Source organism: Elephantulus edwardii, unplaced genomic scaffold (genome assembly GCF_000299155.1).
Source record: "Elephantulus edwardii isolate Elephantulus edwardi_28Jun2011 unplaced genomic scaffold, EleEdw1.0 scaffold00066, whole genome shotgun sequence".
In the NCBI taxonomy this organism is placed as follows: domain Eukaryota; kingdom Metazoa; phylum Chordata; class Mammalia; order Macroscelidea; family Macroscelididae; genus Elephantulus; species Elephantulus edwardii.
In genome coordinates, this window is record NW_006399816.1 from 10,584,609 (window position 1) to 10,611,276 (window position 26,668).

General features: G+C 42.4%; 1 protein-coding gene across 2 annotated transcripts in view; it reads right to left on the minus strand.

Annotated features, from left to right (window-relative positions):
• The window catches only part of THSD4 (thrombospondin, type I, domain containing 4), an 868,930-nt gene that overhangs the window by 9,189 nt on the left and 833,073 nt on the right, over positions 1-26,668 (minus strand). For both annotated transcript variants that reach the window (XM_006888340.1, XM_006888339.1), the window contains 4 exons: positions 25,771-25,975; positions 23,349-23,522; positions 17,035-17,208; positions 4,033-4,212 (listed from right to left, as the gene is read on the minus strand). In XM_006888340.1, coding sequence (XP_006888402.1) covers positions 4,033-4,212; positions 17,035-17,208; positions 23,349-23,522; positions 25,771-25,975 — 733 coding nt within the window. The remainder of the gene's footprint in view (positions 1-4,032; positions 4,213-17,034; positions 17,209-23,348; positions 23,523-25,770; positions 25,976-26,668) is intronic.

Sequence of the window (26,668 nt, forward strand, 5' to 3'; positions counted from 1 at the left end):
TAATTTAAACCTTCACCTAAAGCAACCTAAAATGTTAAAAGATAATATTAATCAAAAGGGGGGAAATGCAGAACAGATTTAAAAATTCTTATACACTCAAGACATTTTGGAACCATAGGAACTGGATCAACCTCTGAAGCAGTCTTTAAAACTTAAACCAAAAATATCTCCAAAATGTCACAGAACCAAAAAACAGTTTAGCTTGGTTAGTCAAGATTGTCGGCCCCAGCAAGGTGCTCTTTTAGGAATTATCTCTATGGGATCAAAATGGCAGTGGCAGCTTGAAAGATCAGATAGATACATATGATTATAGAACTTATTCTAGAACCCAACTATCCATCTCGCAGCATTTATTGTAGAGAAATGAAAATTTATGATCACACAAAAACCTGCATGCCAGCATATTTGACATTATTCATATCACTCCAAAAGAGAAAGAACCTAAACAACTTTTGGTGGGCGAGAGAATTCACCCATTGGCACACACCTGCACAGCAGAAAAGAACTTGCCTGGTTAAAAAAACATTTATCTAGACGCTAGTAAGGATTTTTTTTTTTAAGCAGGAGTGGCATCCACTGCCTAAACAACATGCCTCTGGAAACTCTCTGAACTTTGGTAAATGATTGTTGTAGAAAGGCTTCATGCCTTTTGTTCATAGGGTCGCTACAAGTTGTGCTCAACTCAACAACAATTAACAACAACAAAGTAAGGATTTTAATAATAGAACTCAAAATAAAAAGGAACTATATGTATACCAGGTGGTAAAAGATAAAAAAAAAATAGAACTATTGATCAATATGGATAAATTTCAAATGAGTTTTTGCTAAGTGACTTCTAGTCTCAAAAGGTTTTAAGTGATATTATTCCATTTTTTGGGTGAAATTTTAGAAAAGATAGCTACAAATTAGTTTGGTGTGGGTATTTTCCTTTTTTCCTCCCCAGAGGTAATGCCTATCGGTAGGATCTTTGAATACAAATGGGATTGTTTGGTGTCTTGCCTGTAATTGTAGCTCCGAGAGTCTGTTTATGTAAAGATTCATAGAAATGTATCTCTGAAAGTGAAATATACTGCACGCACAAAAAAAAAATAAAAATCAACAGACTTTTTTGTGTGGGTTTATGTCAATACTCTTTAGTAACCATGCATTTTTTGAAGATGTATAAACTATTTATTAACCATGCATTTTTAATGTCATAGTTTACGCTTTCACGTAAAAAAGATGTAATCAACATTTATATGCAAATACCTCATAAATATTCATGTAAACCTCTCCTTTCTTAGTTAGACAATCTCTCAAATTGAGGACCTCTAGCAACAATACGCCTCAGTTACTTAGATAAATCATGGTATGTTTTTCTCTACTTTATTTTTCTCACTAAACAATATATCCTAGAAATCAACTCAGTAATAGCACATAGGTGGGATCCTCACTTTTCTCTAGTCACTGAATTTTGTGTGGATGTATAGTACATTATTCAGTGAGTCGCTGCTGATGGATATTTATAATGTTTTCAGTCTTTTGCTGCAACAAATAGGAGGTCAATCTGTAGAACAGAGTCCTAGAACCTGCTGGGGTCAAGTGATAAGGGCACACCTAATTTTGTTAGGTAATGCCATGTGACGATGGGTAGGGTGGTACCATTTTTTACTCTCATGGGCAATATATGAGAGATTCTATTTCCTCAGGACCTGAAATGTTACTGGTGTTGTTTTTAGGGTGCCATTGAGTTGGTTCTGACTTATGACAATCACATATAACAGAACAAAGCATTTCTAGTCTCTGCCAATCTCATAATCATTACTATGTTTGAGCCTGACTCTCTATTGAGCATCATGTCTTTCTCTGGGAACTGCTCATCCTGATACCACTTCTAAAGTCCATGAGATGAACTCTTTGTATCCTCACTTCTAAGGAGCACCCAGGTTGTTCTTTTTCCGAGATGGATTAGCTTGCTCTTCTCGCACTCACATGGTCTGTTCAATATCCTTCACCAACATGGTCATTCAAATGCATCAGTTCTCCTTTGGTCTTACTTATTCATTGTCCGACTTTTTACATACACATAAAACTGAAATCATCACATCTGAGGTCAAGTGGACCTGTATCCTGCCAGGGACAGCTTTGCTTTTCAGCACTTTAAAGAGGGAATTTGCAGCAAACTTGCCCAATGAATATGATTTCTTGACTTCTGCTTCCATGGGCGTTGATTGTGTAGCCAAGTCAAAGGCGGACAACTTCAATCTTGCTCTCTCCTAAGTTAGCTCATGCCACTGAGAGTGAGGTGAACAGAGGTGCAGACATGAACAGAACAGCCGGTTTCTGAGGCTGTAAATCACATGGCAGAGAGACGGCACATCTTTCTCCTGTGGAGCCACATGTGGATTTGAACCACCAGAGAAGCATAGCTTTTGGCTTCACTGTGCAACTCCTCACAGACTATACTATCACTTCCTTATAAAGTTACCTAAGTCCACTAAATTTGAGGTGAACACATTGTATAAAATAAGCAGGTTAGTGAGCTGTAGGGGGGGAAATTGCTATTGTAATGAATTATTTTAGATTCTCAATCTTGTCATGTTAACACAGACTCTGAAGACAACGTTTCATTTATTCTCTTAATACAGAAGTCTACCTAAGTCCCCGTTAGAGGAATCTTCCTTAAAAGCAAACAGAAAACTCCTATGTTGATAGTATTAATTTATGAAAGGAAGGTGTACTGTTGACTTTTAAGCTCCATTTCTATGTTTTTGCAATGAATAAGAATAGTAATAATAATAATCGATCTTTAAGAACCTGCACCAAGGCCTGATATTTTTAGCTAAAACCTTTGTGGAAGAACTAGAGTATGAAAGGTCTATCAGCAGTCTTAGTTGTACAGAGAACTCTCTTTCTCTTTGGCCTTGAAGGACAGAGAAAAATCCAGAGGAAAAACACTGAGTATTCCTTCGAATCCAGAGCTCCCTTCCAGAGACCTTTACCATGGATCTATACCAGTGGTTGGCAAACTATAGTTTATGAGGAGGATCTGAGCCATGAATTGCTTTTGTAAATAAAGTTTAATTGGAACCCAGTCAGGCTCATTCATTATGTATTGTTAAGGCTGCTGTCATGTTACAAGGGCTGAACAATTGCAAAAGAGATTGTATGGCCTGCACAGTTTAAATATTTACCATTTGGCACTTTACAGAAAACATTTGCTAACCCTTGCTCCATAAAACCAAAGATCACAATAAATAACCAATGGACAGTTCATAAAGTTTGTGTAAATATCATCTTTATACCAATGACATTAAATAAGGAGGTGAAAGCCAAAAGCTGTTCTGTACTATTAACAAGGCATGTTAGAATAAACACTGTGGTGCAATGATTAGGAATTCTGCTGTTAACCAAAAGGTTGGTGGGTCAAATCCACCCAGCAGCTCTGTGAGAGAAAAATCTGGCGATCTGCTCCTGTAAAGACATACATTTTTCCAAGGAGCTCATCATGGAGTATTTTTTTCTTTTTTAAACATCAAAATGTTTTATTTTCTTTTCCCCCCAGTTGAACATTTCCTCCCTCTGCCTTCCTTCCATCCTTCTGTCATGGAGTATTTTAAACAGCACCCTCGAGTTCCTTCAGTCTTCAGTTCTCTGAGGTGTATACACAGCAGTATATTTCAAAATACAGGCCACAAACAGCTGCATCCAACTCACCTAAGAAGCATGCTAAAAATGTAGTTTCCTCCCTCGCCTCAAAATGTAAATTTTTTTCCCCCAGGGTGTGCCTAGAATTGTTCTTTTTAAAAAGATTCTTATGTAATTTATATGCACAATGCTGCTTCCTGGCTTCTGTAATGTGGAAATCAAGACCACCTGAGCCTCAGGTGTCCCCAACCTAGCAGGCTGAGTCAGGGGCACCCTGGTAGCAACTAATGACCAGATTTAGGGCTAGACCCAGTGCCTGGCATATAGCAGGACTGTGTCTATGGGAACGAACAGAGAGGCATGAGAGGCACTGAAGCAATCTCTATCAGCAGTGCTGTGGCTTACCATGCTCCATTCTGTGTTAAACCATTTGGCTCCACAAGGCTTGAGATGGCAGGATTGCTGGCTCGGTGGTTTCTCCAGGAAGGCACACTCATAGGGGTCCAGCACTTCAAAGGTGTCTGCATTCTTCCTAACACAGATCACTTCCCTCTGCTGGGTTCCACTTCCGCACTCGATGGAACACTGTAGGAGGAAGCAGAGATAGATGGGAGTCACAAGAGGAAGAGAGATGGAGAAGTCCCTTCATTCAAGGGGATTTCTGTCATTCATTTGGCGAGGGAGAACTCAAGGGAACCCAGGAAAGATTTCTGGAGGAGAAGTTGCACATGGATCCGATCCCCCTGACAGCTCAGCTTCTGGGATATAATAGATGCGCTGAGCTGTCACAGCCTGAGGATGCTGGTGGGTGAGATCAGGGGGAGAGGGCTCCCCTGAGATTTTCTGCAGAAGCATATCAGCTGGTCAAAGTAGGCTTTCCGACCAGTGGACACTGACATCTCTCACTGTGAAAAAAATGAAGCACCAGTCTGTATCTGCTAGTCTCTCAGGGTGGTCGTTTGAATGAATTAGTCTTCCAGAGCCTGCCGTGCCTGTAGAGGGATGGACCATCGCCCAGGTCAAGGAGGAGGCCAGCAGGCCCTGTGCCCTGTGTTACTGTTGTGGTGAGGTGCCGCTGGATCAATTCCAACTCACAGCGACTCCACGCACAACAGACGCAAGTCCTGCCTGGTCCTGCACCGGACTCCCAGTCTGCTCTGCTTAAGCCTGTGGTTTGGGTCACTGTATCGATGCATCTTATTGAGGGCTTTCCTCTCCTGTGCTGTCCCTCTACTTTCCAAACATGTTGTCCTTGGCCTGTGTAGAAGTCCCCAAAACTGAGCCACTTGACCCTAGTAAAATCTCTAGTCTGGATCCAGGACTGGACTCCATCTTAATACTTGCTAATTTTTCTAATACTCAGCGCCCTTTGTTAAAAGCCTGTAGCTAAGAAAACATTTCTCTTTGCAGTTGGGCCAAGGAGAAGGGAAGAATGTTTCCAGGAGGGAACTGATGACATAGAGCCTATCAGGTAAGGTCAGAGTTGACCGCCTGGAGGAAATATACTGCTCTTTGGGATAGAGTGAATTACTGATGGGCCCTCTAACCATCATGGTCTTTGTAACTCTCACCACATGGCTGGATAAGACTACATCAATGTGGAGTGTTATGGCCTACCAAGGGGAACAATGTAAATTAGGTAAATAAATGATGTGTTTTGGGTGGCACAAATAAGATGTGTAGAACCCGATACATTGGGGACTTGTCAGTTTTGTCATCCCACCAGATTTAAACAGCCACAGCAGAGGTGAAGAATGGAAGTCGTGTTACTATTAAGAAATGAGAGAGAGTATAGCACATCCTCCGGACTTGAAATCCCTGTGTGGAAAATTCCTTGAACAAGAAATAGAGAGCTGGAGGAGCGTGGCATCAGGATTGCAGGAAGACGTATCAACAACCTGTATTATGCAGATGACACAACCTTGCTTTCCGAACCTGAGGAGGACCTGAGGCATTTGTTGAAGAAGGTCAAGGACTGCAGTCTTCAATATAAATTCAAGCTGGACATCAAGAAAACAAAGATTCTCACCACTGGGCCAACTGGCAACATCATGATAGAGAAGAGATTGAGATTATTAACAGCTTTAGCTTGCTTGATTCCACAATCAACACTCTTGGCAGCAGTAGTTAGAAAATCAAAAGATGAATTGCATTGGGAAACTCTCAGGGATGTCGCAGGAGTATTGAAGAGCAACAATGTCAGGCTCAAGACTAAGGTGTGCCTGATCTAAGTGAGCTATGGTCTTCACAATTGCTTTGCATCAGAGGGCTGGGCAGTGACTAAGGATAACAGAAGAAGGATGTATGCCTTTGAGTTGTGGTGCTGGAGAAGAGTATTGAACATACTTTAGACTGCTAAGAGAACAAAGAGGTCTGTCCTGGGGAGGGTGAAACCAAGCTACTCTTGGAGGCAAGAATTTCTAGGCTTTGTCTGACATATTTTGTGCATGTGGTCAGGAGGGATCAATCCTTGGAGAGGGACATCATGCTTGGAAGGGCAGGAGAGGAAGACCCTGGATGAGATGGTTTGAATCAATGACCGGGTAATGAGGGTAGGTGTGTTGGAGACAGTGAGATTGGTTCAAGATAGAGTGGGGTTCAGAACTGTTGTAAATAGGGTCACTACGAGTTGAAGGGATTGGACAGCACATAACAATAACCCTGAAAAACTGTGCTGAATGGCGTGAGATGAGAGAGTGGCAGTGGTAGCAGCAGCAGAGATGGCAAAATCCAGGAGACCAGTGTGAAAAACAGAGCTGTGGGTTCCTGGTCTGTAGAGAGACACGCTGAGTGCTTGCTGGCAGAGAGAATACCTTCGGATGTTTGTTGGGGGAGCTACATTCACTGACTCTTCTAGGTTTACTGTTCCATGATACTATAACCAAGCATACTCAGACCCAGGTTTGTGAAGGGATAGGATGCCACTGGTACTTGAAATGTCAGTGTTAACAGAGCTTTGCAATACTCGGCTGAGCAGAGCAGAGACTGGTCAGAGGCCAGAGAGAAGAGACTGTCTTGATCAAAGACTTATATCCTGAATTCTCTGTTACTTCCCTACCCATTACTGTCTAGTCGGTTCTGACTCACAGTGACCCTCCATCAGGTTTCTGTGACTGTAAATCTCTATAGGCCCCTCAGCTTTCTCCCATAGAGCAGCTGGCAGTTAGCCTCTCAATACTCTAAGCACTGCTCCATCAGGGCTCCTGTACCTTCCTTAATAAACCCCAAATAATGATATTGTCTGTGAGTTTTGTGTGGACTCTGCAACAAATTATTTAACCCAACAGAGACATAGTGAGAAGTTATGGTAGAGGTGGTTTGTGTTAGAACTGCCATTTTTTTGGCAATCTTCACCAATTAATATTACTCTTTCTACTTGGCCTGTGTTTCCTGTTTACATTTCTTTCTCCTTCCTATTCTTTCTCAGCTTCTGAACTTCGTCCCTGGGCAAATGCTCCTTTGATTCTGGAGCAGTTGATTGTTCAAAGGAACCATCTTGTTCCCTGAGGGTTACAGCTTACCTTGTAAACAAGTCTACTGTTTGCTTGAAAATTGAGCCTGTGGAGTATTCCTGTGACTTTTTTATTTAAACTTTCAAAAGCTGTCAACTATATTCTTTGATGGATCCATTACCTTAGACAATAAAATTAGGTAACACTCTAACAGAGCTATCATGGTCTAGTGGATAGGGAGGTGTGGTGCCAACCCAAAGGTAGGGAGTTTGAATCCTCTAGCAGCTCCATGGGGGAAAGATGGACAATCTCCTCCTCCAGTGTAATTGATAATCTCTGAAAATCCCTCTGGAGGGTTAGCTATGAGTTGGTTCCACCAGCTGCATAAATTGTTATCTGGACTCAACAGCACTGAGTTGAGGTGAACACTCTCTGTATTGAAATTTGCTGTGTGCAAACATATTTTCAAGGAAAGAATGGGGAGAATCACCACAAACCTACATAAAAAACTAGGAAACCTTCAACCCAACAGACTACAAATTGTGCAGGGCTTAAGTCTGCCTGCCTGGGCTATCAATTTCAGCAATTTCGGCTTTCCCCATGTACTCTCTTTTTGCTATCTTCACAGGCATTCAGAACATGATCGGGCTTCTTGGTTTGTTGCCCAGCTTTGTTCTGTGCTAGCTAGTTCACTGACTTGGTTGATCCTTGTGCCCTGAGCCTCTGAAATACACCGTAGAAGTAAGATAAGTGAGATGTGATGTAAACTCAGAGCTGAAAGAGAAGACATATTAAATACCTAGAAATAGAAAGTACCTAGAATAGGGAGATGCATAGAGACTGGAGTTTCACAGTTGTTACAAGGGGCCCGAGGAAGGGGGAGCTGGGGTAGAATTATTGTTTAGGAAGCATTGAGCTTTTATTTCTGGGGATTGGACATTTGGCAAAGGAAATGGGTGACGGTTACACAGCAGGACTGAGGTAATTGATCTCACTGAAATGTATACATGATGAATATTGAATTGGCAGATATATTATCTGTATTTTAACAATAAAAGAAAATTTAATAGAACAATTCTGAGCATGGATTCTGAGCTTGGCAGAGCGCTCTACAAGGAAGAGTTGGACTGCTTGGCCTGCAGAGTAGAAAAAGATGCCCTAGACTTGACTCATTCCTAGTTAGGTTCAGAATGTCAATTTAAAGACAAAGGTGGGCCTCATCCAAGCCATGGTCTTTTCAATTACTTTCTATGCTTCAGAAAGTTGGACAATGACTAAGGGCAACAGAATAAGAATTGATACTTTTAAATTGTGGCATTGGAGAAGAGTATTGAATATTCTATGGACTGCTAAAAAAAAAAAGCAAAACACAACAAAAAACCAACAACCCCAAAACAAACAGCCTGAACAAGTCAGTCTTGGAGGAAGTACAATAGGTTGAAGGCAAGGATGGTGAAACTTGGTCTCATAGACTTTGGGCATGGTGTCAGGAGGGACCAGTCCTTGGAGAAGGACATCATCCTGGGGAAGGTAGAGGGGCAGTGAAAGAGAGGAAGGCCCTCTACAAGATGCACTGGCACAGTGGCTGTAACCGTGGGCTCAAGCATATCGGAGATGGAGAGGATGCTGCAGCACAGGGCGCGGTTCAGATCTACTGTTCCTAATGCTGCTATGAGTCGTATCTGACCTGATAACATCCATTAACAATAAGAAGGAGTTAGGGTCCGGGTTCCTGGGGATGAAGAAAAAAAAAAATAGGCATTTTCTTTCTTGGTGAAAAATGGACTCTGAAAGCAGAAACTCCCTTGTCTTGGCCTTTGTCTGGACATGGTTCTTTTTCTGTTGGGCTGGCCGTTATCCACATCCTCAACGTAAGACATTCAGCACACCTGAGCTCCAAGTTTCCTAGTGAGTCACTTCCCTTAAGTATAAATTTAAAGTCCCAGCTCCAATGCAAAGTCTGGCTCAGGTTGGGACACTCCTTGGATTAATCACGATGGCCAGCATGATGGGTTGTTTAAAATGCCAACTCTCATCCAAACCATATGCTTGGAAGGAACATTTATTTGTATACTCTGAAGTCAGATAGTGTTTCATACTTAGACACTATCAATAAATCAGCATGCTTTACTTCATTTTCTTTGGGAATAATGTCAAATTCCCAGGACAAGGAGGTGCCAGCAGGCTCTGACATCCTTATAAACCCAGAATCAAAAACCTGTCCACATCCAATTAGGTCCTGACTCTTTTGGACAATAAAACTCTCATTTCTAATCTTAGTAGAAATCAGAGCTGCCTTTTCCAGGGTTCATACAACTCACAGTGCTCTGAGCTGAGGTCTAAAGTCTGTAGGAAGACTGCATGTAAAGGAGATCCAGGTCCTGTCTACTCGGTACAGATGCAGAACCTCACAGCAGTCAAGGGTCTTTCAGAGGAGGTTTAAAAACCTCTTTGCTTTGCAGGTGAAAGAGCACAGAACCAGGATGCACTTGGTAACAGATTCCACATCTACTTCTTCTTCTTCTTGTTGACACTGAGTTGAAACCAATTCATAGCTGACTGACCACACCCCTCTCCTGTATCCAATTCTTTCACAGTCTGCAATGCTTGACAGGTGACACACTTGTTGAGAATGGCAGTCCAGAGAGCAGAACAGCACTGCTTATGTGCACTGTGCATGAACTTCTCTGATCTGGTAGTATTACACGCCAACCTATGGCTTCAGTTTCCCTAAAATAAATGGATATTGGGAGCAACTGGTGTCCTATTGACAGTCACTTCTGGATTCTCTATGAGGATTAAGTTCTAAATGCCTTACAGCCAATAATGAGGCATTGTTGTTGCCGTTGTTAGTTGCCACCAAATTGATTCCAACTCAAGGCGACACCAAGCAAGCTGGAACAGAGCTGCTCCCTAGGATTTTCAAGGCTGAGACCTTTCAAAAGCACATCCCCAGGCCTGCCTTCTGTGTGGGTTTGAACTGCCAGTCTTCTGTGGTGTTTAAGTCCAGCACTTAGACATTTTTGGCTTTAATACTTAATACTTAGCATGAAAAACAATAGAGATGGAAAAAAGGGAAGGAATAGTTATAGAGCAATTCCCATGCCCCAAGAAATGGGAAACTTCCTTGGTATATACAGCACACCATGAGAACCGCAGAACAAACCTAGGAGGCATCTTCTTAGTCTTCTTGACAGATGAGGAAACTGAGGCTCAGAGTAGCTAAACAATTTGCCCCAAAGCAGAAAACTATGATGAGCAGAGCTGGGTTTAGTTTTCAAGTGTAACCACCATTGATACTCACTGGAGGAACACTGGGGCTACCTGAATTCTCTTCTTCTGAATTTTCTTTGTTTACAAGAGGATTATAAAATTGGGAAATAAAGAATTCCCCCATGCTGTTTACAGAAAATGTTCATATATTTTTACATTCCGCTCCTCACTTGTCATTGTATCATATGCACTTTCTATGTGGGCTCAAGTATGTCAGAGACCATGAGGATAGGGCAGGTTCAGAACCACCGTTCAAAGGGTTGCTATGACTCATGGTCCACTCAGTGACACTCACCACCAACAATAGTAATTACTGTTGCTACACAATAGTTTGTGGACTTGTACGATAATGCCCCTAAATATTCTGCTGGCACGCACATCACTGCTCAGAAATTTTTTTATCATGTTGGTTGTTTCTTTAACACGAATTCCTAGGGATGCAGTGACTGTGTTATGGTAAGTGAACATTTTAATGGGTCTGGACGTTAATTGGCAACTTGCTTTCCAAAGGGATTATGTAAATTTAAAAGGGAAGGGAGGCATTTTATTTTCTCCTTCCCCTGAATGTTATTTGTGTTGTTGTGAACACACAAAACCAAACATGCACCAATTCAACAATCTCCAAATGCACAATTCAGTGACATTGATAATCTTCAAGTTGTGCAATAATTCTCACACTCCTTTTCTGAATTGCTCCCCCATCATTAACATAAACTCACTGCATCTTCAGGTTCTTATCTCATCTTTTGAGTTATTGGTGTCAATTTGATCCTATCTTAAAAGAGCATAATGTTCAAGGCAGACTTTTCTACTTGTTAAGTAAGATTTCAAGACAATTTCAGGGGATATTTTTGGCTCAAGATTTAAAGACCTCAGTTTTCAGGGTTTCATCTACCCTCCAAGGCTACAGCAAGTCTAGAGTCCCTAAGAATTTGGAATTCTATTCTAACTCCGCCCTTTTTGATCATGATTCTTCTATGGAATGTTTAGTTAAAAATATTCAGTAATAGTCGTCGACTTGCACAGAAAAACATATCACTTTTAGGGGAAGGAGCAAGATATGCTCAGATTCCGAAAATGAGAACTGAGGCACAAATGGAGATTTGTACACCAATGTTCCTAGTAGCATTATTCACCATCACAAGAACATGGAAACAGCCCAAATGTCCAACCACAATTGAGAAATTATGGTACATCCACACAATGGAATACTATACAGCATGCAGGAGCAATGATTTTGTAAATTATTACCTAACTTGGGAGGGATTGGAGAGCATTATGCTGAGTGAACTAACTCAGTCTCACAAGGACAAATAGCATATAAAACCATTATTGTATAATGAGTATAAATATCCAAGGGGGATGGGGAAGGGTGGAAGCAGAGGGATGAGGCTGTGCAGGAAGTGGGGGGTTAATCATGGAGTTGTATAATTTGATGGTTGGGAGGGGGAGGGAAATTGGAAGAATCTGTTCTCACAAACAATGTACTCAAATTTTGTAAATAAACTAATATACATATTTAAAAAAAGCCAACTTGGGGAGAGGCAGAGAAGGTAAAATGTGCAACAATGAATGAATGAAAAATCTAACTTTTCTGTAAACTTTTGTTAAAATCACAATTAAAATAAAAAATTGTATTTTTTAAAAAAGATATGCTCAGATTACTTTACAGAAACATGTAATATTTGGAAACAGGCAAGCAATACCTACACACACATGTTTGAAGATACATGGAGAATAGTTTTTCTTATGTCTCTTTGTTGAGTAAAAAAACAAACTTGAACAATCAAAAGGTGAATAAATGAGCTCTAACAAAGAGATTGATAGGAAGCATTTATTAAATCTATTTATTTTAGGAATAAAACTTTAAAACATGAAAAAGAAATTGCAGTTGGGCAACATTTGGCACTTCTGATCTCTTGGCAAAGGAGGCAGTTTATGGAAATAATGAGTCACACATTGTATGTCCTCCTCCTGAATCTGACTGGCCACTGCTCCAGGTGAACAGACCTTAGAAGAATGGACCTTAGATGGCCTTTTGCAAACGTTAAAGAACGTGCAATGAACCAAGAGGTATAACAGATGCACTAAAAACATTATGTAAAGTGGCATTCACTTCCTAAACCACATTCCTCTGGAAACTATGAACTTGGAGAAATGACAATTGTTATAGAAAGGCTTCAGGTCTTTTGTTCATAGGGTCACTACGAGTCATGCTTGACCTGTTGGCAATCAACAACAACAAACACATTATTAGGCTAATTAACTGGGATGTTCATGAAACTATGACCCTAAACTTCTAAGCCAAGGAACCAAACCCATGTGGTATTTGGTTATACATAAGGAGCCTCAGAAGTACTGTTTTTCTCTCTTCTTATTCCCCCATTGTTGTAGAGGTATCTATCACATAACTTTCGACAATCAACTTTTCACAGGAATATAACTTGTTAACAGCAGTTAAAGTAACTGGCTGTGTAATCTTGCCTTTAATGAATGTGATATTTATCTGTTACCTTTCCTCCTTCCACTCTCTCCCACTTCTGGTGTCCACTATATGTGGTCTCTATATATTTGCCACTTCTTGTCTTTTTTTCTTTTTAAATTTAATTTTATTTTAATGAAAGTTTACAGAGACTTCGGGTTTCCATTCATTTATTGTTGCCCTGCCCACTCCTCCCCGCCAATTCACTTTTTTTTCAAAAAGTAAAAGAAAAAATTCTTTTACTGTTATTCAATCCTTCTTCCCAAGTCCACTCCACTATGCTCCTGTCATAACAATAATGAGATTATACAACATTTATCTTTTTGTCATTAACTTATTTTGCTCATCATACTGTCTTCAAGCCACATTCATACTATAGCATATATCAAGAATTCACTTCTATTGGCTGACTATTTTTCCATTATATGTATGCATCTCATTTTGTCTCTCCATTCATCTGTTGGCGGGTATTTATGTTGGTGGTTCACTATTGTGAATAATGTTGCAATGAACATCTGCTTTCAAGTCTTTTGGGTATATACCTGGAAGTGGAATTTCTAGGTCACATGGTAGTTCTGTTTTTGGTTGTCTGTGGAATCAACACTTTATTTTCCACAATGGTTGTATGATTTTGCATTGCCATTGGAGAAGCAATGGAGAAGAATTAGCAGTGGAGAAGAATTCTAATCTCCCAATATCTTCACAAACTGTGTGTGTGTGTGTAAGTCTTAGATATCATGTTGTTTTTGCTACATACCATCAAGGTGGAACTGACTCACAGCTGACCCCCCAGTGGGTTTTCAGAGGCAGTAAACTGCACAGGAGGAGACTGCCTATTTTCCTCCTGTGGAGCTGCTGGTGGATTAAAATTGCATGCTTATAGGGTTGTTGCACAACACTTTACACTTAACCACAAGAGCTCCCTGAACCAACTTGTTATTGCTGTGTACCATCGTGTTGGAACTGAGCCATAGCTGCCCCGTTGACAGGTTTTCCAGGGCAGTTAATTGCATAAGAGGAGATTGCCCACCCTTCTCCATGAAGCAGCTGGTGGATTCAAACTGCATGCCTTCGCGATTGCAGCACAGCTTCTTACCACTAGGCCACTAGAGATCCCATTTAGTTAAGAGTGAAATAATATTTCATTGTGGTTTTGATTTGTATTTTTCTGGTAGTTAATAATGCTGAGCATCTTTTCATGTTATTTGGTGGTCACTGGATGTTTCTTTGTTGACATGTCTATTCAAGTCATTTTTCCACTTTATGATCAGACTGTCTTTTTTATTGTTAACTGGAAAATTCATATATGTTTTGGTTATCAGATTCTTGTCAGATATGTGGTTTCTGAAGATCTCTAAGTAGATATAGGTTTTTTTCCTTTTTAGGATAAAGTCTTTTGATGAACAATGTATATAATTTTTAGGAAGTCTCATTTTTTTCTTTTATGCTTTTGTTAGTATATTAAAGAATTCATTTTTGAAAGCTAAGCCTGATAGCGTTACTCCTCCTTGCTTTTCTGAGATTTTTATGGCTTCAGTTTGCACAATGAGGTCATTGATTCCCTCCTTTTTTTTCCAAATGCTAAATTTCATTCCTCTGGTATTCCGGGAATACCAGAGGAATGTCTATCTGTGTTTCATTGACTATGCAAAGGCATTTGACTGTGTAGATCATAACAAACTATGGCTGACTCTGAGAAGAATGGGAATCCCAGAACACTTGATCGTTCTAATGCGAAACTTATACTTGGACCAGGAGGCAGTCGTCAGAACAGAGCAAAGGAACACTGCATGGTTCAAAATTGGGAAGGGCGTACACCAGGGATGCATCCTATCTCCATACCTATTCAACCTATATGCAGAACAGATTATGCGGGAGGCTGGGCTCTATGGGGAGAAATGTGGGGTCAAGATTGGTGGACGATTTATCAACAATCTGTGTTATGCGGATGACACAACCCTGCTTGCTGAACCTGAAGAGGACCTGAAGCGCCTTCTGCAGAGTGTCAAGGACTGCAGCCTACAATATGGATTGAGGCTCAATGTCAAGAAGACAAAGATTCTCACCACTGGACCAATTGGCAGCATCAGGATGGATGGTGAAGAGATTGAGATTGTACACAGCTTTAGTTTGCTTGGCTCCACAGTCAACAGTCTTGGCACCAGCAGCCAGGAAATTAAAAGGCACATTGCCATGGGGAAGTTTGCTGTTAGGGACCTCTCCAAAGTACTGAAGAGCAATGGTGTCTCTTTGGAGACTAAGGTGCGTCTGATACAGGCCATGGTCTTCGCAATCACTTGTTATGCATCAGAGAGTTGGACAATGACCAGGGAGGACAGAAGGAGAATTGATGCATTTGAGCTGTGGTGCTGGAGAAGAGTATTGAGAATACCATGGACTGCTAGGAAAACAAACAGATTTGTCCTGGAAAGGGTTAAACCGGGAGGCTCCTTGGAGGCAAAGATTCTGAGGCTCCATCTAACATACTTTGGACATGTTGTGAGGAGGGACCGGTCCCTGCAGAGGGATATATCATGCTTGGGAGGGTGGAGGGACAGTGCAGGAGAGGAAGGCCCTCTATGAGGTGGACTGATTCAGTGACTGGGATAATTGGGATGGGAGTGTCAGAGACAGTGTGATTGGCACAGGACAGAGTGGAGTTTAGGGCTGTTGTACATAGGGTCGCTATGAGTCGCAAGCGACTTGACGGCACACAACAACAACAACAAATTTCATTATTTATTAGACATGTTTCCTGCATGGTTTATTTCCTCAGTCATTGTTCAGAGGTCTCTGAGAAGCTGTAAGAGTATGCAGGCGTGGACTCAAGGCCCAGCCTTATCTCCAACATTGTGTACGTCATTGGGCAGACTTGACTCATTTTAAATTTGTTTTTGTATGTGGTGTGAGACATGGAGTTCATATCATTTTCCTGCTTGCAGAGATCCAATTTTTCCCTGCCTCATTTACTGAAGAGATTCTTCTTAGACAGTTGAGTGTACTTGGCATATCTGGACTCTTAGTTGTATTCCATTGGTCTGTGTGTGTATTGTTAAACCAGGATGATTTGATTACTACAGCTGTATTAAGAAAATAAACTAAACACACTGCCATGGAGTTGCTTTCAACTCATGGCAACTCACTGTCAGGTTTCAGAGGCCATAAATCTTCCTGGGATGGTGATGGTTCATCTTTCTCCTCTCCAATATTTACTGCACTGAACCGGGAGGTGTGGATCCTCCTGCTTAGATGTTCTTTATTCCAACATTGCTTTACCTACTTGGGACCTCTTGCCATCTCATGTCAAGATCAAGACTCGTTTTCTGTTTCCCTAAAGAAGGCTGCCCCTTTCTTTGGAATTTAGATTGGATTGCACTGATCCTTTGTGTAACACTGGCATCTTAACTATATTAAGCCTTCCAATTAATGAACAGCAAATGTGCCTGCATCTAAGTATTCCTTAATCTCTTTCATCCTTCTCTTAAGTTGTTATGTGCTGCTGAGTGGGAACGTACTCATAGGTGACCCTCCAGTGGGTTTTCAGAGGCTGTAAATGGCGCAGGTGGAGATCAGCCATCTTTTCCCCATGGAGCAGCTGGGGGATTTGAACTGCTTGCCTTTAGGTTGGCAGCGTAACTTGTTCCTCAATCCTCTATTTCTCTAGAGGCTTTTGGAAAGAAATTATTTTGCTTCAATCATTACAGTGTTTCGTAGCACCTGCTCATACAGTGAGCAACTTTAACTTTTTTCTATTTCTACTCTGACATGGAAAATACTGCTAAAATTGGCTTAATTATAACAGTAGCAGCTACCACTTATGTGTGTTTATTATTTGTTAGGAAGTGCTAAATATATTATGAACATCATTTCAGTTAAGGCTCAAGTAACATCATAAGGTCACTGCTAGCATTTTCTAAAAAGCAAGGAAACCATCCCAGGCCACTATCTCTTTGAAGACAGAGATATCAGCATTATTCACTGATGAACTTCAGGTGCCTAAAGCACACATATTGGGCGCTCAGTAAATGCTGTTGACTAAATGAAGCTTCAGAAGTGTAAGTAGCCTTTCCAGGATCATGGCATCCAGTGGTAGAGCTGGGCTTCAGACCTGGTCTACAATACCAACGCCTGGGGTCCTGACCCTTTGCTATGCTGCTTCCTGCCTGCACCCCTCAGATGCACCCAGTTTTGGACACTCACCTGACTCCAGCTCCCTGCAAACCACTCCACCTTGCCAGTGCAGGGCCCATTGTCACAGGGGGTAGCCTCAGCTGGGCGGTTGTTCCCACAGCCCTCCAGCGGTAGGCTGCTGACGTGGTTGGTCATGCACACCACCGAGCGTGTCCGCACTCCCGCCCCACACTCCGCTGAGCACTGTAAGAGAAGAGGGGGTGGATTAGCAAGGAGGTCTGCAGCATACTCCGAACTCTCCTTCAACCGGTGCAAAGGATAACTCAACACCTGCTTTTCCAACCAACCCTTCCACTTCCCTGACCTAACAGCTTCTTATGCATCTCCCGGATATTTTCCTTTGAACTCTGGTAGCCCAGTGGGTAAGGAGTGGTGCTGCCTCTCCGAAGGTCAGTAGCTTTAATCCACCAGCTGCTCTGAGGGAGAAAGATGGACAATCTTCTCTTAGGTGATTTATAGTCTCTGAAAGCCCACTGAATGGACATCTATGAGTAGGCTCTGACTTGATAGCAATGTTTTTTTAGTCTGATGCCATTCTTTTGTGCAGCATAATGTCTTCAAGACACATTCATACTGTAACATCTATCTTGCCTGCATGTTCAGCTTTTAAGTGATCTTGTTTTTATTTATTTTAAATACAAATGATGGCCAAAAAAAAAGTGTTTCTAAGCACGGTCGTCAATTTAAGTGTGCGGCAACGTGTTAAACTTGCCAATCTTGATAGAAACCAAACATTGTTTCGGTTAGTTTTTTTTTGGTGTGTGTTTGTTTTTTAAATTAAATTTTATTAATTTTAATGAACATTTACAGAGATTTTGGGTTTCCATTCATTCATTGTTGCACTATTTTTCTACCCTCCTCCCCAGTTCGGTCCTCTTTCCCCCCCCCTTGAAAGTCTATTTTAATTGTCCAGTTGCCATAGCGCTTGTCAAATCCAGTTCTGATTAATCTCCTTTGTTAGTGTGTCCTTTGCCATTCCCTATCACTCCTCCCTGAGAGAGACTTCACCCTGATTCATAAGGAAAAGGGGATGGCATATTCTCTTAGCTACTTCCCGCTGAAAAGGGATGCTGTAGGTTTCAGGGTGAAGATCTCTCACTACTCTGAAGGGCCCCTTTGGCAATAGGAAACACGTAGACTATTGTGGAGATTGATTTTGGAATTTAGATGCACTGTTATCAATTGTGCTTAGCCATACATGTTCATATCTTTGAAGATGTATCATGGAAGTGTTGCAGACTTGTTTCTGTTTTTAAGAAAAGAACCAGCAAAACCCTCTTCAGTCTGCTTTCTTCCTCATGTGGAGCATGTTCCTGCATGGTGCAAACAGCTGCGGCACTTGGTTACTAACTGGATGTTGGTAGTCCGAGTCTACCCAGAGGCACCTCGCAAGAAAGGCCTGGAAATCTACTTCTGAAGAGTCAGCCACTGTAAACAATCTGGAGCACAGTTCTACTCCAACACACAGGGTCACCAGGAGTTGGAATTGATTCTGTGGTAATTGGTATCTGTAATTCCTTTATGGAATGTCATGATGGCATCCCTCCAACCTCAATTTTCCAGGAATAGATTAGACTCAATATTTTTTCCTAGAGTTGTGATAAATACAACTTTATTTTTCAGACTATCTGTCTTAACTTTTACTTTCAAGAACATAGTCAGCAGCAAAGAAGAATGTGTGAGTACAGACTTGGATCCATGACCACTTGCTCCTAGCTGGTCTAGGCAAGAATGAAAGGTGGAGTCTGTCAATGATTCCAAGATGAGGACAGATGGTCCTTACTCTGGAGCCACAGCCTGGAGAGTCCTGGGAAGCTGCCTGGTACAGAGGGAGAGCTGGGTTTGGAGCCAGACACATAGAGGTTAATATCCCTACTAACGGTGTGGTTCAGGGCAAGTGAGAACGCCGCTCAAAGTCTGATATGCTCTCCTGAACAATCCACAAAGACCTCACTCCTGGTAGAATCAGAGACAATGAATACTGTGGTTTGGAGACATCAGGTGCTCAGTAAATTGTTTAAGGACCTCAAACCCTACATCCCATTTTTAAAAGGAGAGAGTGAGGCTCATACAGTTGACTAGACCAAACAATTGAAAACAGAAATCAAGAAAGGGAAAACACAACCACATTTCCTCACTAAGGTTTTCACTTTAATTTTTGTTCATTGCTTTCTAGCCTTGAAAAATCACAGCCCAGAGTAATGAAACGGCTGTTGTTGCTTGGTTCTGTCGAGTACGATGATAGTGAGCCTATCAACCACCAACCTGAACCCTATCCTGAACCATCCTCACCGTCTCTGAACCACTCAAGCCCATTGTCGTAGTCACCATGTCAATCCATCTCATTGGGAGTCTTCGTCTCCTTTGCTGACCGCCCATCTTTCCAAGCATGATATCCCTTTTCAAGGAATAACTTTGCCTAGCTACATGTCCAAAGTATAAAAGACAAAGCTTCATGATCTTTGCCTCCAAAGAGCACTCTCTTCAGCACTCTCCCACAGCTCAAAAGTGTCAATTCTTCTGCCGCCCTTATTCATTGTTCAGCAATCTGATGCATAGCAGGTGATTAAGAAGACTATGGCCTTACTTAGGTGCAGCTTAATCTTCAAACTGACATCACTGCATGACTCAGAAAAGCCCTCAATGTTGTCGAACTGGACCTGACTCCAAGCTGACCCTCCAGCGGGTTTTCAGGAGAGTATAAATCATATGGTAGGAGGCTGCCCACCTTTATCCCTCAGAGTTGCTAGTGGATTTGAACCACCAGAAAGGTGCTGCCTTTGGGTTGGCAGCTCAACTCTCAAGGACTCCACCCCCAGAGTGTCCTCATTTGCATAACCAGGCTGAGCTGGGTCTGAGTTTTTAAGGAAAGATTCTCCTTCTCTGGGGCAAAGGACTCAGAAACACTTCTTGGAGCCAATGCTTGCTGTTTCATTAGAAAATGGACACAATGAACCAATTGCCTCAAATTTCATTACAATAACGGGAATGTTATAGGCTAAAAGGTTTGGGGTTTTGGCGTTTGTTTTTTTTTTGCCTTGGATGTGTGTTTTATCTAGTCTCTTTCCTAATGTAAGATAGATGGATAGACAGTGTCACAGACGAGAGCCACAGATAGGCAAGGGAGTAGAGAGGAAGCTCCCACTCACTTGCTTTAAGTGTGGCTCTGAAGGACACTTGGCCAAGGTGGCCCACATCAGGTCCTCGTGGCAGACAGGACTGACAGGCCCCAGCTCCCAGCTGGAAGGAAACAAAGGAGGACGCTTCAACGATTTAGATCCTCCCAGAAGAGCCGTGGATGAGCATTAACATTACTGGTAAGTATATTCATTTTCTCCTGGACACAGAGCCTACTAATTGGCCCTAAAAGCCTTCTGAGGTCCCAACTCTTGTCACTATTTCTTAGTTGTTGGAATGGACGGAAACCCTCAAAAGCAGTTCCTTACTTTACCTCTACCTTGCATGCGAACTTCCAAGTTGTAAAACAACCCAGTGGTAGATGGAATTTGCTCCAGGACTTAAGAACCATAAATGACATAGCTGAGCCTCTACATCTTGTGGTTCCTAACCTCTACACTATAATAGACAAAGTGCTAGTCTATAGGCCTTTTATTGTAAGAACCACCCTCCCTCTGTAACTTGATTTGTGCCACTATTAGAACCTCTACTCAGAATATTAATTGCTTTTTAATTTTTGACTCATGTACTTTTAACTTGTTAGTTAAGTTTGTGTCTTCTAGGCTGCAATACTTCCATGATACATCTTCAAGGATATGAACATGTATGGCTAAGCACAATTGATAACAGTGCATCTAAATTCCAAAATCAATCTCCATAATAGTCTATGTGTTTCCTACTGCCAAAGGGGCCCTTTATTGTAGTGAGAGAAGATCTTCACCCTGAAACCTGCAGCATCCCATTCCAGCAGGTAGTAGCTAAGAGAATACGCCATCCCCTTTTCCTTATGAATCAGGGTGAAGTCTCTCTCAGGGAGGAGTGATAGGGAATGGCAAAGGACACACTGACAAAGGAGATTAATCAGAACTGGCTTTGACAAGCACTGTGTCAACTGGACAATTAAAACAGATATTCAGGGCGGGGAAGAGGAACGAACTGGGGAGGAAGGTAGAGAAAATAGTGCAACAATGGATGAATGAAAATCTCTGTAAATGTTCATTAAAACTAATAAAATTCAATAATAATTAAAAAAAAGAAAGATGGATAGGGAGTCTCCTGCCACAAAGAAACCCAATGGAGGGTTGCATTTGGCTTTTCTATCTTTAAAACTCAAGATACTGTCATTTTCTTAGAGAATAGAAGATAAATAGAACTCCAGTTATCTTAGAATTTCTAATCCCAAGAATGTGCCTTCCTAGCTAATTTCCATGTGAACAGCAAACTTAATTTTCCACTTTTCAAACTGAGCAATGTACACACACAGACCCCCTGCTCCCCCAGTTGTCATCAAGCTAACCCTAATCATGGCAACTCCCATGCGGCGAGCAAAATTGTGAATCCCAAAGTTTCTGTGGGAGGGAAGAGCTTCACTCCCGTGGGCTCTAATCTATAAAACTACTTCCTGTCATAAAGACAGGAAGAGGGTTGTTTTTCCTTTGATTAAAGGCAATTAACAACAGCTGGTGGCAACATACCCCCACCCCCAACTCATGGAGACCCTACAGGATGGGGTAACTCTAAATGCCTCCCAGTGTTTTAAGACGGACGACTGCATGGCAAAGGGTGCTGTCCAGTCTTCTTCAAGAACTAGTTCTTCTTTAAGGAGCCCTGGAGCAACAGTGGTTACGTGCTGGGTTCAAACCCACCCACCTTGCTGAGCGAGAAAGATGAGGCAGTGTACTTTTACAAAGATTTACAGCCTTGGGAACCCTATGGGACAATTCTCTGTTCTATACATTGCTATGAGGCAGAATCAGTTATCATCTACCCTGAGAACATGTATGAAAAAGGTCACATCTCATTGGCCATATAAGGGAAAGATTTCTTCCCATCTTTATGATCTCTTTCTTTTTTAAATAATTTTTTTTCTTTATTGCAATGTGAGTGAAAGTTTACAGAGCAAATTGGTTTTCTGCTCAACTGTTCATACACATTTTGTTTTATGATATCAATTATAATGGTGTCATTATTTTCTTTCCACTGCTTCTCTGTGGTTCTCATCTCCAAGAATCCTTCGATCTTACTGCTTCTTGTCTTCTGGGCTTTATACTTGGGCCCCTTGTCGCCCCTTTGATCTTTTTCTGTGTGATCTCTTTAATGAGCTGCCCTCGAGGCACCACATTCTCATTTAATGCTCACATAATAACAAAAAGATTTCATTCCCTTATCCCTTATTGGAGAAGTTTTCTAGGTTGAGAGCAGCAGATGGTTTATAGTGATACAACAAACCTCAGACTCCTCACTTATCATAAGACATTAAAGATCACCTCATCTTCTAGCAGGGAGCTCTGGTCATACAACAGTTGAGCACGCAGCGGGTAACCAAATGGTCAACAGTTCGAACCAACCAGCTGCTCTGTAGGAGGAAGACCTGGAGATGTGCATCCACAAAGCTTACATCCTGGACCACCCGACGGGGACAGCTGTATTTTGTGGCCTGAGATCACTATGTGAAATGGACTTGAAATTATCTGGCAACAACCAGCACTGCCTCATCCAGGTGCTGTGAGGGTCATGGGCAAACTCCAGAGGCACCTGGGGACTAGGGCAGGGGCCACGTCTATTTATCACAGTCACGTCCCCAGTGCCTGGTGAAGAGCCTACACACAATAAACCAAACCAAACCAAACCAATTCCTTGCCATTGACATGGAACCAAATCATAGCTGGCCTCCACTGGGCTTCTAAGGCAAAAGATTGTTCATCCTTCTCTCGCAGAAGTCCAGGCCGATTCACACTTCCAGCGAGGCATGGCCTTTGTGCGAGAAGCATATCTCCTTATTAACCACACCTCCAGAGCTATCTGCCAGTGAGTGAGGAGAGGAGTATGTGAGATGGTTGGAGTTGTAGGAATCAGGGAAGAGGCCCGTCACTGTATCATGTGCAGACTCTCACAAAAGATAAAAAAAGCATGATGTCATATCTTAGTTTACTCGGTATTTAATAATTTAGCATTCATGTGGAGTGCTAAAGAGATTGGAACTATTTCACACTTACCCTTAAATTTTGGATATTCTCAGTACTTCTACAAGGGCCAGAGTCCAAATGTAGGAACTCCTGCAGTTACCTGCCCCATGACTACCATCTGGTGATGTTCAGCTCCTGCCTGTCAGCCCATCACTCCTGCCTGCCCGCTGTCATACTCACTCTCTCACTCCAGTCGGTGAGGAACCAGCTCTTCGCGCAGGGCCCCATGTCACAGTTCTCGATGTCATTGGGCCGCAGTTTCATGTTGCATTCCTCATCATCCACCACATCCCCAATGTTGCTGACACACTTCACGTCTCGGGTCCTCTGTCCCACTCCACAGGGCACTGAGCACTAGAACAGAGAAGCCTGCTTCAGTGGAACGTTTTATCTCTGAGAAAGAACGATGCATAGTTATGGGGCCCTCACCCTTTGCCCACTGGATCATTAACAGTTGATGGTAGGGGATTATCTTGTGCTACAAGGTCCCCTCCAATGCTGTTAACTACCTGGGAGAGGATCTGAACCTAGAAACAGCAAAACCTTTTCCACTAAGATTTTCTGAAATGTTCTGTTACTTTACTCTTCCGAGCCTCAGTTTTCTCATCTAGAAAATGGGAGAACAAAATTAGGAATTGGCTCTACCAATTGCCAGCCTTCTCTCACTGCGGCTCAGTGACAGATGAGGTGCTCACACACACAACGCCCACAGGATCATCCTTGAAGTCAGTGGGGAGGGATGCCCATCAGCCTCAAGTCTGTCTCCTCTGGTGCTACTCAGAGAAGCAAAGTAGCATCTCAGAACACACCGAGTAAGACCAACATTAACATAAAGACATACAGCCTTGGCTGGGCTTGAAGTTATAAAAAGGGCAATTACATTTTTCTTCTTGGATTATTGCTAATATCAAAGTACTCTTTACACATTATCCTTCTATGCTGGGACAATGATTGAATAGCATCAGATTGGATGGGGTCTCTGGTCTCTTTTCTGTTTTTCACTTGGTATTTGATATTCACTTGGAGGCTTTATCTAATAATTGATATGAACTTTAGCTGTCAGAGGATTTAGCAAAGTTTGGAAAAGGGGCAGGGATGGGGTGAGGGAGAAACAGCCTTACTGCTATTGCAGGGGGAATTTTTAGTGTTTGCCAGAGAAATTCTGCTTTGTCCCATACTTCACATACTACATGATTGGGCACGTCCTTGAAAGAAGATGATTTAAAAAAATAAAAATCCTAGGACATTACCTCACATGCCAGTGGGTGATGGGAATTAAAAAACAAATTTAAAATGCCTTGAGATTTGCTCTTGAATAACTTCACCTGGTGTGTGTGGGGTGCTGGCAGGAAAAGCGCATCTCTATTAGAAAAGGTAGGAACAGGGGAGAGAGTGACTCACCCTGCAGGGCCAGGCCAGGCCAGAGCCAGCCTCCTGAAAAGAGCTTTGAAAGCTGAGCTCAGCAGAAAGAAGCTCTGAGGGGGAGAGGTTAGAGGAAACAATATAAACAAGGGCAGGGAAGCATGAAAAGGTGAGGGATGTCTGGGAGGTGAGGGGTGTCTAGAGAAGAGCCTGAGGGGTTTGTCTGGGATGGAAGAGGTGGCAAAGAGGATGAAAGAGACGTCCCTCTCCCTCGGAAGGAACACTGGATAGGTAATTCCTGAGAGGTGATTTTCTGCTGTTGAGATGGGTAATGTGGTAAAGCTGTGCTTTAGAACAGGCCTCTCACAAACACTGCATAATGCCACTGTTATAAAACAGGGACAGGCATCAGAGTTGGGGGGAAACAAAGAAAAGCGGGGATAAATAATATACACTGCATTGAAACTGATGAGGGAGAGAATTGTTTAAAAGGTATATATGATTAGGTATTATCTGCATTGCAAGAGTCCAGAATAAGGGCTGCATAGTAAAGTGGATGGTGGTCGGGGAGGGGATTGTATAACCATGAGAGAATTTTTTTTTCTTCTCAAAGAGAAAAGTGAACTGGGGTGGGGGAGTGGGCAGGGAGGAAAACAGTGCAACAATGAATGAATGGAAATCTAAGTTCTCTATAATCTTTCATTAAAATCTCAATTAAAAAAAAATAGAACCTCCCTAAAAAACCCAAACAAAACCAAAACAAGAAAACAGGTCTCTCAGACCTCCGGGGACATATATGTTATTGTGCAGGAATCAGCTAAAATGCTGAGTGGGTCCGGGTGATATCTGAGATGCTGCATATCTAAAAATCCACTCAGCTGGTGTGCACACTACGCCTGAGGAACAAGGATTTAGAAAACTCCACAAGGGCGTGGGTGGTAGGCTCGACACATCGAGTAAGAGCACAGCTGGTGGTTTAAGAGGAAAAAACAACATATAAAATGTGTTGGAATAAAAAAAAATGTGTTGGACTTGCTGAGCCCTGGATATAACCAAGGTTTGAAAACCTGTCTGGGTTCCCCAGCTTGAGCCCTGTCCAGGAGAAGTGAGCCCATCACAGGTCTCAGTGGGGGAAGGCAGGAGCATGGTGGTGGTGTGGAGGTTAGGGTGTGGAGTGCAGGGTGAGAAGGTGGCTCTGAGAGCAGAGCTGGGCTTCCACAACCCCCCTGGCCCTGCGTACCGAGGTCCAGTCTGTGCGGATCTGCCACTCGCTGCAGATCTTGAGTTGGCAGGTGCTGGTGGTCTCCGGCTTCTCCAGGTGCTGGCAGCGATAGGGCTGCACTGTCAGGCTGCGGTTGGCATACACCTGGCGACACAGGACCTGGCGATGCTGCATGCCCAGGCCACAGGTTTTGCTGCACTCAGACCATTCTCCGATGTCCCAGCTAGCTCAGGAAGGAAGGTTTAAGAGTGAGAGGTTACTTCCCTTCAACAGGAAGTGCACCGAGGGAGCCTGGAGCACACTGGAACCATTCTCATCAGAATACAGCCTGGCTTCAAAGCCACCTACAGGTCCTCGGACTCTGTAAGGTAATGTCACTTTGTTACACACACACACACACACACACACACACACACACACCCCGCCCTGAAAGATTATTTTATTGTCCTGTAGAACATAAACTCACTTTGAAACGAAGAAACCTTGCTTAAGTATTCTTTATGGTTTAATAACTGCTCTGGTGGCCTAGTGGCAAGAAGCTGTGCTGCAATCCCGAAGGCACCCAGCTCGAGACCACCAGCTGCTCCACAGGAGAAGGATGGGCAATCTTCTCCAGAGCGATTCACTGCATCTGAAAACCCACTGGAGGGTCAGCTGTGGCTTGATTCTGAGTCAACAGTAAACAACAACATTTGCATGCCAATTTTACAGAATCTCCTTTGTCATTAGTTAAAAAAGTCACGGGCATGTGTTCTTACTGTATTTTGATGAGGCTGTTGCTTTTATTACTTTTTAGTCTCTTTTAGGGTCCTTCTCTCCTGTCCCCCCACTCCAAGTCTCTAATAACCAATAATCCATCCAAGACCCGCCCTGTGAAACACCCCCTAACTTCTCCAGGCAGGTGCATTTATGACTC